The following is an 11,848-nucleotide window of genomic DNA, read 5'->3' as shown; positions in this document are numbered from 1 at the left end:
TCCTGTGTGTATTGTGCTGCTTGTTAAAGGTCACCTTTTATGCAAAAATCCACTTGTTCATGTCTTTTCTACATAAACATGTGTCCCCTCTGTGTAAAGAGATTTTGAAAGTTTCAGGAAAAAAGATTCGCTCACTTTTTGTCCTCCATTTATATAAAGCTTCCAAATAAAAGGGGGACTGTAGTAAAAACAAGTATTTGGCGTATTCGTTTCTAAAGTAATCGATTTGGTCAACAAACAAAAAAGTAAAATAAAAAAACGACATTCCTCAATCCTAATTATTTCTTTAAACCTCTACAAACAGTCCGATCCCAAACAAAACATACAATGATGCTGTAACTGAACACACGCAATCATATCGACCCATTAAGTCTTTTTTCAACTATTTTTTACTGTTCACAGATTGCAGAAACAATTTACTTATATTGACATCTTAGTTATGTTGCAAGTCACTGGTGCTTTTGATATAATTATATCAACCTATTTTTCACATGTGCACATAACAGTTGTGTCTGTCCCCATACATCTTTATCTGTCCTTGCCCTTAGCGGTTTGATATGTCTGTTTATTTAAATAGAAGACGTTGTGACTATCACTGACAAGGCTGAATTACCAGCTGGACAACAATAAGCTTCAGATCCCATGGATCCCTGAAAAGACAAATATTCATTGCACTCAATTGGATTCATTCAATGATTTTAGGTAATTTGTGGTGGAAATGCGCAACACTGATGCAATATCAATTTCAGCTGGCATTATTAGATCATCTAATGTCTTGAAGAGAGGCTTTATATTGTGTTCACATAACACACAATAATCTATTGGTGTCCTATGTAGCAAATACAAAATATTGTTGGTTAGAAAAAGCATTGTGCTTCACAGTGAATTACCAGATCTCTCAGGCCGTCTGCAGGAGCACTTACCGTCAGAGCTACTCAAAATGTAACATGGAGAAGCATTCAGTCTTTATGCACCACCCATTTTGTGCATTATCAAAAGGATTATTATTGTTTGCAGGAAGATGTTAACCTTTACGTTTACTCTGCCACTAAGCATGACAGCTCCTGATTTAATTCATGAATTGCAGTTAGAAAGTAAAAGACCATAACTAATCTAATGGATGACATATAAAAAGTAGGATATAGGAGTTCCCCGTTTGATGGTTTTCAACTTTACTGAAACATGGTAAGAAAAAAAACAACCTTTTCAGTTTTACATGTTAAAATTATCCCATTGTGAAAATATTTATAAAAAATATGTATATTTGAAAGGGCATTTAATGGGATTACGGTTATGTTACTTTTATGAAAAATGTTACTGTGCAAATCCATGAAATAAAATACAAAATCTGCCACCAGAGGACCACATCAGTTCAAGTGCAGCACACTATGCTTCCAAGTGATGCAGCCGGTATAAAATGGCCGATGATTTGAAAATGCATGGCTTTACAGGCAATACGGCCTCCTGGTGGACACCGTGTGAAATCATTTCTAACTTTACAAAAGCATATTTTATGTAAGTTAAGCCTATACAGTGCTACAAGGTAGATTGATTATTACATTACATTGATTATTAGTAACCCACACAATTAAGACTGCAAGAGTAAATGAGTTTCAAAACATTAAAAACTTTAATAAAAGCAGAATCAAACAGGGTGAACTGAACACATGGATTTCAAAACAGTTTTAATCTAAGCAAAAGCCTGTAATGGGACGGGTGGAAAAAAGTAATTTATACACAACAAACAATCCGTGACATTTCTCCCAAAAATACTTTGTCACGAGTGTTTAAGATAAAAAAAAACCCAAGCAATGGAGTCCCCCATGCTGCAGACACTGCCTTCAACATTACCTAAAACCCTGAGTTCATGATGCAAAAATAACACACGTGTGGCTGGTTTGCAAGACACACAAACTCAATTATGAGTTGAGAAGCAGTGACTGACATTGAATACGGCTTTACAAATGTTTCAAATCAAGTCTTTCCCCAAAAACATAACAAAAAGTACAGTTCAACAATTCACAATTCTTAGTAGTAAAGTCCATTATGTGTGGAATAAGAGGGACAGATGGGGTCCGGGTGGGGGGATCCAGAGGACAGTGTCATTCATTCCTGTGGGGGGTGATGGGTACTGCTCGCTTAAAGGATCTCAACAAGACCCCCTCACCCAGTGTGTGTGTCTGTGTGTGTGTGTGTGTGTGTGTGTGTGTGTGTGTGCATGTAAATTCAAGTTCGCTGTAATCTGAAATTTCCCCATGATCACAAAACTTGTGGGGGGCTTTAATAGCCGGCGTATCCACCACCACCACCTCCTCCTGCCCCCCGGCCGTAGCCTCCTCCGCCGGTGCCTCTGGTGTACGGAGCCGCGCTCCTGTAGGAATAGTTGACCGCCTTCACTGCACCATAACTTGAGTGCTGCTGTCCATAGCCATCCCCAAAGTCACCATTGCTGTACCCACCCCCCATCTGCTGCTGGTCGTACCCTGCCTCCTCGTATCCTCCACCATACCCTCCATATCCTCCACCGCCACCTCCGTTGTAACCGCCACCATAGCCGCCACCGCCGTAGCTTCCTTCGTAGTTGCTGCCGTAGCCGCCGCCTTCGTAGCCTCCACCTCTTCCACCGCCATAGGGCTGCATCCCCCGGCCTCGGCCTCTCCCGCGGCTCCCTGTGGACATTTCCTGCTTGGTGAGAGCTTTCTTCACCTCCACCTTGTTTCCGCTGATGGTGTGGAACTTGGTCAGCACCGCTTTAGTGGCGGAGTCGGTGTCGTCGAAGTAGACAAAGCCGAATCCCCGCTTCCTGCCGGTCTGCTTGTCGGATATGATCTCGGCCTTCTCCACCACGCCGAACTGCGAGAAGTACTCGGTGAGGTGGTCCGCCTCGATGTGGTCTTTCACACCGCCGACGAAAATCTTCTTCACGTTGGCGAGGATATCTGGGTTGTTTGCATCCTCTCGGGCTATGGCTCTTTTCAAATCCACCTCATGGCCTTCGACGACATGTGGCTTAGCCGCCATTGCTGCGTCGGCCTCCTCCGGTGTCGAGTAGGTGATGAAGCCGAAGCAGCGGGACCGGCCGATCTGCGGGTTCATCACCACGACGCAGTCAGTCAACGCGCCGAATTGCTCGAAATACGTGCGGACCCCATCCTCCGTGGTCTCCACATTCAGTCCACCGACAAAAAGCTTGCAAAGTTTAGCCGTCATGACTGAATTTCTTGTAAGGATGGTGTTGTGAAAGACCGTCCCTCTTCTTCTTCTTCAATGAAACAACGTAAGGGCGGGCCGCCTGACTCACTCGCCTCCGTAAGACGTATCCGTCGCTGATTGGTCATCTCGAACAAATCACCGCTCTCATTGGCTGGCAGGGCCCAACGCGTCGATGCTGCCTTCAGGTGGTGTGGGAAGTCTTAGGTTTGAATTGCTGGGGAGAGAAGGAAGCGGGGATTTCAACCTTTGTGGTAATTCATTGTCTACAGCTGGAAAGCACATTAATAAAGATGTTTCCCTATTATTTAATCTAATTTACAAATTAAGAAAGAAACACCCTACATAGCATTGATATAACGATCATGCGTTTTATCATTCTTTAAATAACCATCTTACTTACAAATGAGAAACAATGTAATAATTTCACAAATTCATTAATAATTCAATGCAATTTGAAGCGTATCCAAACAACATTTCTAGTATATATGGGTTAAGTAAAGTTAACTTATCAATGCTTGACATCTCAGAATTGTAGCTAGTGAAATGCTGTAATTTCCTTTTCGACCAACAGTTAAATTAGTTTTGAGAAGGCAAGCATATCTTATTTAAATAGTTTGATATCACACCTTTACCTCAAGGGAATTTACAGCTTGTACAGTTTAATACAACATTCTCTGTACCTTAATTAGGAACAATCAAGCCTTAACCTTGACAGGGGGGGAAATGGAAGACACCTCAGAAAGAGCTCGGAGGAGGGAAGGGCAATGGAAATGTTCACAGTGCCCTCACGGAACTTCCTCTTGCCACTTATTATTTATCCTACAGGGGGAACCGGTCACACTGGTCTAGATCCAACAGTAAAATATAATAAAGGGATCAACAACACACTGATCAAAATAACACATAAAAGTTGTTTTTAGCGCTGACCCACTTGGGTTATTTTTTGCCTTGGTGTACAGTTTAGGATAGCTGAAGTCAGTCTTTTTACAGAGAGTGAAACTACTCAACCCCCTCCCCCCAGGCTGCTGGAAAAAGTAAATGAAGTGTTTCTTCAAAGTAGTTTAAAATAATTTGAATACATGCTGCAACAAGCCTGTTTTCAGCAATAGCTGTAAAAGCTCTCCCTGCAGTTTTTGCCACATAACTTCCACCTTTTAAAAAACCCATATGATTTTATCTTATTTGTTTCAAATGTATTCAAAAATGAGAGCCAGAGGTGGGAGGAGTACTCAGAACTTGTGCTTGAGTAAACGTAGAAGTACCAGTGTAGGAGGAATACTCTGTTACAAGTAAAGGTCCTGCATTCAAAATGTTTCTCAAGTAAAAGTTAAAAAGTATTAGTACTTAAAGTACCAAAATAAACTCACTATGCCGATTGGCGCATTTCAGAATATGATAATAATGATTATTGATTAATGAAAGTGTTATCAAAGCAGGTAAAGGTGCGGCTAGTTTTAGATTCCTTTGTATGCTGCTGAGTAGCTTGTGAATGTACTCCAGGTGTGTCTTTTAAGTGTTCTATATTTCACATCATTAATCAAAATCCGCAAAGTAACTAAAGATATTAAATAAATGTAGTGGAGTAAAACTACACAATTTAGTGTGCTTTTAGTGAAGTAGATGTACAACGTAGCATAAAATGGACATTTTAAGTACAAGTATCTCAAAGTTGCACTTAAGTACAGTAGTTGAGTACATGTACGAAGTTACTTCCCACCTCTGATTACAGCTATGCTCAGTTTCTTATCTTTGATGTAAATGATTACTAAATTGAACTATCCGAACATACAAGGCACTCTGTGTAGATTGACTTCTTATAGGCTCTGAAGAGGGGGTTTTAACCCTTTGATACACAACATGGGTCGAAAGTGAGTTTGAATTGTAAATATCTTTGCAATAAATAATTTCAATCATTCAGAATTCCAGGAATTAATCAGTGTTATTTTTACATTTCCTTTCTTACTTTTTGAATAACAATAATGTATGTCTCACTACCCTCCATCTAAAGCACAACCTGGGTCCAAAATGACCCGTATTATGTTCCTATTAGTAGGTTATTTATTGCATGCTGAGTGTTTCTTTGCTATATCTTTTAAAACCTATATAATTGGTCATTAATATTCAAAGTATTCATTAAATATCTTGTCTTTGATTACAAAAAATCATTATTTTCATTCTCCCTTTCTTTAATTTATGAACTGAAATAGTTTTGTATTTCTACATCAGGTTTACACATTGGTCAAAAATGAACCATGTATGCCAAGTGTGATAACATAATTAAAAGACGTACTATAACAATACTTTTGTATTTATTTATGTTTACGGTGGACAACACTCACATGCCTCACGGTGATTTGATTAACTTACGTCTCATTTGACCTAAGAACATCTTTGATATGTTGTGAAAGATAACTGTACATAATATATGAACATTACTTGACCCTCCAAATCGAGGGATATGCATAACTCAGAATTTAGATTCAGTGGCAACATGAGCTGTGCCAAAGGTGGGTTAGGCTGTTGTCCTCTCGAGCACCATGCATGATGACAGTGGAGGACAACAGTGCGAAGAAGAAACCAAAAGTATTTTTTACATTTTTATCACGTCATTTTCGACCCATGTGTGAACTTGATGTGGTAACACTATAAATATTTTTGTTCATAAATTAAGAAAGGGAGAATGCATATATAATGATTTATGACAAGATATTGAATGAAGACTAGGTATACAAAATGATTCAATATATTGATCTCCAAAAATATAGCAAAGAAACAACATTATACGGGTCATTTGTGTCCTGTGTTGTGCCTCAAAGGCGGCTTGCATAGCTTGCAAACGGTGAAGTTCGTATAAGTTATGTTTGTCCTGTGCAAATACACTTGATACCCAATCCTGCCAATGATGACACACTACTCCACTGACCTTCAGGTGAGCCAATGGGGCAAACTGGTAACATGGATAAAAACAAATGCAGGGTTTACTCTACTTTTGCTTGTAATTACCCCTAAATAAATGGGTTGGACCTTAAGGGTACACACAATGCCACTTGGTGACCAAGTTCTGGTGTTTATTAACATGAAAAATCATTTGAAATAGCAAAAAAATATTTGTGGAAATATGCATATTAAAGCTGCTGTTAAAAAACCAGTACGCATTAAATTACGATGTTAATGAAAAAGTGTAATTGATACCTTTGATTTGTGATATTGTTTTGATTCTCAAAAAACACTTTTGCACTTCTTATTCGTTTATTTGTCTATAAAGTTGCATGTGACATAGCCACTCAGTTTTATAGCTTTACCCAAGGTGTTTGCACAATAAAAAGTTCTTATCTGAAATCAGATTTATAGACTGTGATAAACACTGATCCCATTGTTCTTGTTGATCTAAAAAAAGCATTTACGATGAAAGTTATTTTTTTAAAATAAACCCCCTGTATCACTATTCATAACATGGCCAGATTCTTGGACAGCCCTAACATGGATCTGACACACAAAAAGTATCTTTATAAATCCTTTGTCAGTCAAAAAGCCAGAACTGTGAAGTGTGTCACTTATACCAGCACCGAACATGTTCAGCATTGAATAGGTAATCCAAATCCTGTCTGAATGTAAGTGAGTATAACGACCAACCAGATTGTTGGCCTCGTCTGCTGATTTTGAACCTTGTTGGTTGGCTGGGATCACGCAGGGACATGCAACCAAACTATCCTGGATGTAAATAAGTAACATAACAAGTGGTGTATACAAATATATAATTTATTGTAGAATCATAAAAAGCACGGCTGATATAACAGATGGTTCCTCTCCTATGGGATGATCAGAAATCCTTAACCACCATTATCCTATAAAAGAACAAAAGTAAAATGTACATTCCCACTATAACATAGGATTAATCACGCATTTAAAGCAACAAGTTATGGTGACACTAGACTCCCTGAATCGCCACAGTACATCAGACAAGACCCTTTCCTCCAATGTTGACTGAGGAATTACGTCTGTAATTACCTCTTATGTTAATTACATTAATTGTTCGATTACGTTCATCCAGCTAAATCTTAAACTGCCAGTTTAATGTTCCACCTTCAGCTGTTGGAGGTAAATCAAAGACTTTGTCAGATGTATTGTTTGTTCATCAAGAGATTATTGTTGAGCTCTTATGGTTACTTGAGCTTATTTTCCAAAGTCTAATTTCTGTCTTCATGTGTGAGGGCACTTCAAATATGTATCTTTCCAGTAAAATTCAGATAAAACCATTTCAAACTCTCACGCATTACCAACCATAACAAAAATTGTCTTCAAACGCTGAAGTGCATTGCAATTAAGGAACATTCACAATCCTCTGAACAGAACCGTACAGTATTAATATCAGATTAAGATTAACTGCTATCATTTTCATTCTTCACTGCTCGAACCACTTCAGGCACTAGACCTTCAGAAAGGGTACATGTTTAACATCAATTTGACAAAACTGAACCCTAATGAGGTTGAGCAATGAGCCTAACATAACCCAGTTTATGATAGTTGTCCAATAACAGCCCAAACTGGAAGTTCTTGTAAAATATACGCCCCGTAGCTTGCAGGTCATGGCCTCTACTTCCTGATTACGCAAGAAACACGTGGGGCTGTTCACGCATGTGGCTTTTGATCACCTCATTTTCAAGCTCTCTCGTTTTGTTATATTGGAATTTTGGCACAATGACACTTAATTTGTACCAGATGTAAAAATAACAACTTTTAACTTATTGAAAACACAACACAAACTATTAATCAATAAAAGTTTTATTTTTGAAATCCACAGTACCCAAGTGCAAATGGTCTCTTCCTGGTCAGCATTAACTCTTGTGTAAGCAGTCCTAAAATAAATCTGAGAAGTCATAATGAATAGAGAAAAGATAAATATATTTTTTGAAACTTATTTATTGCAGCACATAAAATATTCACATACTAAAAAAAGAGATTAAAATCTGTAATAAAATAGCATTTGCTCGATGTTGGGAAATAACGCTTACACTGCACCGGGGCACTGTGGTATCAAATGTCTCCAAAACATAATGCACCAAATAGTCAATAAAGCCGTTCAGAATAAAACCCATGGTCAGACTCCTATGCATTTAGACCACATTGAGGAATCCTTTGTGAAAACTGACATCACCTGAGGGGGAAAGGGCACAAGCGCTCTCCAGTTGCCCGTCGGCGGGGAGACACACACCCCAAGTGTTTTTCGGGGTGACGCCTCATGCCCAGGTTACCGTAGCAACCTGGAGAAGATGGGAGAGAAAGAGAGTGAGATACTGGGCTTTGCAGAGTTTTCTGGAAGAGACACCAATGTACTTGTTCCGTTGTCTATTTTAATGGTGGAACAACATTTGGGTCCCCTTCCACCCACTTAAAGATAATTTAAGACCAAATGAAGTAACCCCACACCCCCCCCCCCCCATTTTTTTTTCAATACAAGATTAGCTATATGAAGACGCATTGAGGTGTATAAATTGTAACTTAAGTTGTTCAATAGGATTTTAAATAATGGCACACTTGTGAGCCATCTTATAGTTGATATTCCATACATGGTTGACCAACACAGAGTGAAGACAGGTTGATTTACATACCTAGTTTGCTGGATGTGGATATCCTAAAGAGATATTTCAGACTCCTATCACAATCGACCCCAGGTAATCAACAGGGTCCTGATGTAGCCTACAAACAAACTGCTACGGCTATATGGCTGGGAAAGCATACTGGAATACGAGTAAGAACACCTAATAGGAAGTAGGAATAGTTATTCAATATCAGAGCCCTCATGTCCACAAATTGATATGTAGTCAAATGTGTAAAAGGAAAATGTAAAAAATAAGAGTCATTAGCAAGGTCTAAAAAAAACAAACACATAATTTAATGTAAAAAAAAAAAGGTCAAACCCTACAGAGCCTACATGCATTGGCTGTGGGTAGACTACATATTCTTTAACCATTTACCCACCTGAGAGTAAGGGGAAAAACTGTTACAGTAGATGCCATGTAACTAAAGGATCAAGATGATGTTCCTTTAACAACCTGTAAATAAACTTTAGGAAGCCTGGTTAAATAATAAGTAAAGTAAACTAAGCTAAGTGGTATAACGTTTTATTTAAAATGAACATACATAAGCATACCAAAGTTTTTTTAACAGTAGGTTTTGTTCTCCAGACATGAAAGTATACAATATACATTAGATATTGCTACAGGTAAATGAAAAATGAACAATATTTAGACTGAAACTATGACTATTTGTGAGGAGAGTTTGAGTACAGTGGGAGGAAACAAAAACTGGATCCTGCAGTATCACGTTCCCGCCTTTTGCTGAATGGCCAAAGTAATATATTCATACAAGTTGGATGTAATTTTCAGTATGACAAACTATGAAATCCAGAACCACAAGACATGCTTTCTCATCCTCGTACATTGAAAAGTGAACTCCACAAAACATAAATCGAATTGCTTTAAAAATGCAAATATAAGGATAATCAGGAAAACAATCCTACATCGGAATTTGCAAAACAACGAATATCGCAAATAAAAAATAATATTCAACTCTAAACGACAACTACACGCATTAGCGTGGGTACATAATAAAAAAAGGGATCGCTGTATGTTTATTCTTCATTAACATGTCCTAGTTGAACGGCAACAGCTGCTCGTTATTATCAGGTTTTCTGGGAAGTGACCTTCCTACCTGTTGGGGGTTGGGAGGTCTGGTGATTATGGGGTCTCTGTGTCCGTGTGCCATTGTTGGATTCACGGCATTTCACGAATTTTATTTTGGTGTCCAAATCCTGGAGGTAATTGATGGCAGTGGATGGGGTGGTTGGATTAGTATCCGCCGCCTCCGTAGCCCCCTCGTGGGTATCCACCGCCGCCTCCCCCTCCTCCTCCTCCTCCGCCGCCTCTGGTGTAGGGAGCCGCGCTCCTCTGCTGCCCGCCGAAAGGTGGCCCTTTCATGGGCCCGTAGCCGGAAGAATGCTGACCATACCCGCTGCCGAACTCGTTGTAGCCGTTTCCACCTCCGTAGCCGCCAGCCTGTTCTCCATAACCACCACCACCCCCATATGGCCCACCACCATAGCCGCCCCCTCCGTATCCTCCGCCGCCGCCATAGCCTCCGCCATTTCCGTAGTTGTAGTTTCCGCTGTAGTCTCTGGCGCCGTAGCCATTTTGATTTCCCCGCATGCCTCGGCCCCCTCTGCCCCTCGGCTGCATCCCGCTCCTGCCGGACGCCTGCATCTCCTGCTTGGTCAGGGCTTTCTTCACCTCAACCTTGTGTCCATTGATGGTGTGGAATTTCACCACCACTGCTTTGTCTGCGGCATCGTGGTCGTTGAAGTAAACAAAGCCGAAGCCTCTCTTCTTCCCCGTCTCCTTCTCCGAAATGACTTCGGCCTTCTCGATTTCACCGTACTGGGAGAAATGCTCGGTCAGGTGTTCCTCCTCGATGTCGTCTTTCAATCCACCGACGAAGATTTTCTTAACCTTGGCGAGGGCCTCTGGTTTGTTCGCGTCTTCTCTCGCCACGGCCCTCTTCACCTCCACGCCACTGCCGTCCACTGTGTGAGGCCTTGCCGCCATTGCTGCGTCGGCCTCCTCCGGTGTCGAGTAGGTCACAAAGCCGAAACAACGGGAGCGCTGCAGCTGCTTGTTCACCACTACCACGCAGTCGGTGAGGGAACCGTACTGCTCGAAGTGTTTGCGAAGACCATCGTCGTCGGTGTCAACGTTGAGACCTCCGACAAAAAGTTTGCAAAGCTGGTCAGTCATCGTTGGATTCACGGCTTGCTGAATTACGGAAAACTGTGCACTGACTCGAGATGATGCCGAGAGAAGAACGCAGCTGTATTTATACAGGACGTCGTGTGACGTCAGCTCGCAACACCTCTTCCGGTTCAAGTCTCTTTCTTTGGGGGGAACAAAGACCGCAGCTGTTATGTTTAAAAAATAAAAGAAGACTATGTCTAAAACCTCTAAACCACCATACCAAAGCACATTGAAATATAAAAGTAAGAAAATATATATTTATGAAATACTACACACAATAAAAAGACACTACGTTTGAGCCTTATGACGTGCACACAGTCGTTGCCGCACGCTTGTTTTCAAAATGGATCCATTCAACTTTGTAATTTGATGATGTATTATTTATATCCTTAACCAACACAAATCTACGCGTTGGAATTGCAACATTTATGCCTTTATTTCTGCCGATTATATTCGGATTTGTCCAACACATGAACCCCTCCCCCAGCCGAGTAAGTCAAATGCTATTATGCCTCTGAATGGGGTCATGGCATTTTCTATATGGTTTAAGGCTTATAATGAGCACATAAGTTTAAACCAAAGCCACGTTCTCAACCAAACATGTAATGCAAAGGTATATCTCGTGTGAAAAAAGTGTACAATGTGAGCCAGTGCCTTTATGATTGTACATCTTCATTTTAGTAATTAGCTTGGTTAGTGTGAAAAGTCAAAACCAAACTGGCTATTAGTGAACTGGCTTTAAATGTTTAAATGTTAGTAGGTTTATGGCACTTAGTAAAAAACAACATCTACTAATTCAACATGGGATAATTTCTTGGGTTTTTGCAGTCAGGTCTATTCAAAATCAT

The 11,848-nt window shown here is 40.2% G+C and overlaps 1 protein-coding gene across 1 annotated transcript; it reads right to left on the bottom strand.

The window, feature by feature from the left end:
* Positions 1 to 1,607: 1,607 nt before the first annotated feature.
* hnrnpa0a (heterogeneous nuclear ribonucleoprotein A0a) lies at positions 1,608 to 11,070 on the bottom strand. The gene is made up of 3 exons (XM_034207323.1): positions 10,067 to 11,070; positions 8,369 to 8,474; positions 1,608 to 3,262 (listed from the first exon to the last, which is right to left on the bottom strand). Exons 1-3 carry the CDS (start codon positions 11,001 to 11,003, stop codon positions 2,281 to 2,283), a joined length of 2,025 nt encoding a protein of 674 aa, XP_034063214.1. The 5' UTR covers positions 11,004 to 11,070; the 3' UTR covers positions 1,608 to 2,280.
* Between the last annotated feature and the right edge of the window lie 778 nt (positions 11,071 to 11,848).

This window comes from Gymnodraco acuticeps, unplaced genomic scaffold (genome assembly GCF_902827175.1).
Source record: "Gymnodraco acuticeps unplaced genomic scaffold, fGymAcu1.1, whole genome shotgun sequence".
Taxonomy (NCBI): domain Eukaryota; kingdom Metazoa; phylum Chordata; class Actinopteri; order Perciformes; family Bathydraconidae; genus Gymnodraco; species Gymnodraco acuticeps.
Note: the sequence above shows the minus strand (reverse complement) of the source record. Positions and strands in the feature narration are given on the sequence as shown.

What these genes read in the sequence shown, in the direction of transcription:
- hnrnpa0a (XM_034207323.1), bottom strand. Translation starts at nt 11,003, where the DNA reads ATGACTGACCAGCTTTGCAAACTTTTTGTCGGAGGTCTCAACGTTGAC. An exon ending in GGGCTACGGAGGCGGCGGAT is followed by an intron (nt 8,475 to 10,066) that starts ACTAATCCAACC and finishes CATCTTCTCCAG; the next exon opens with GTTGCTACGGTAACCTGGGC. An exon ending in TTGTGCCCTTTCCCCCTCAG is followed by an intron (nt 3,263 to 8,368) that starts GTGATGTCAGTT and finishes GTTTCATTGAAG; the next exon opens with AAGAAGAAGAGGGACGGTCT.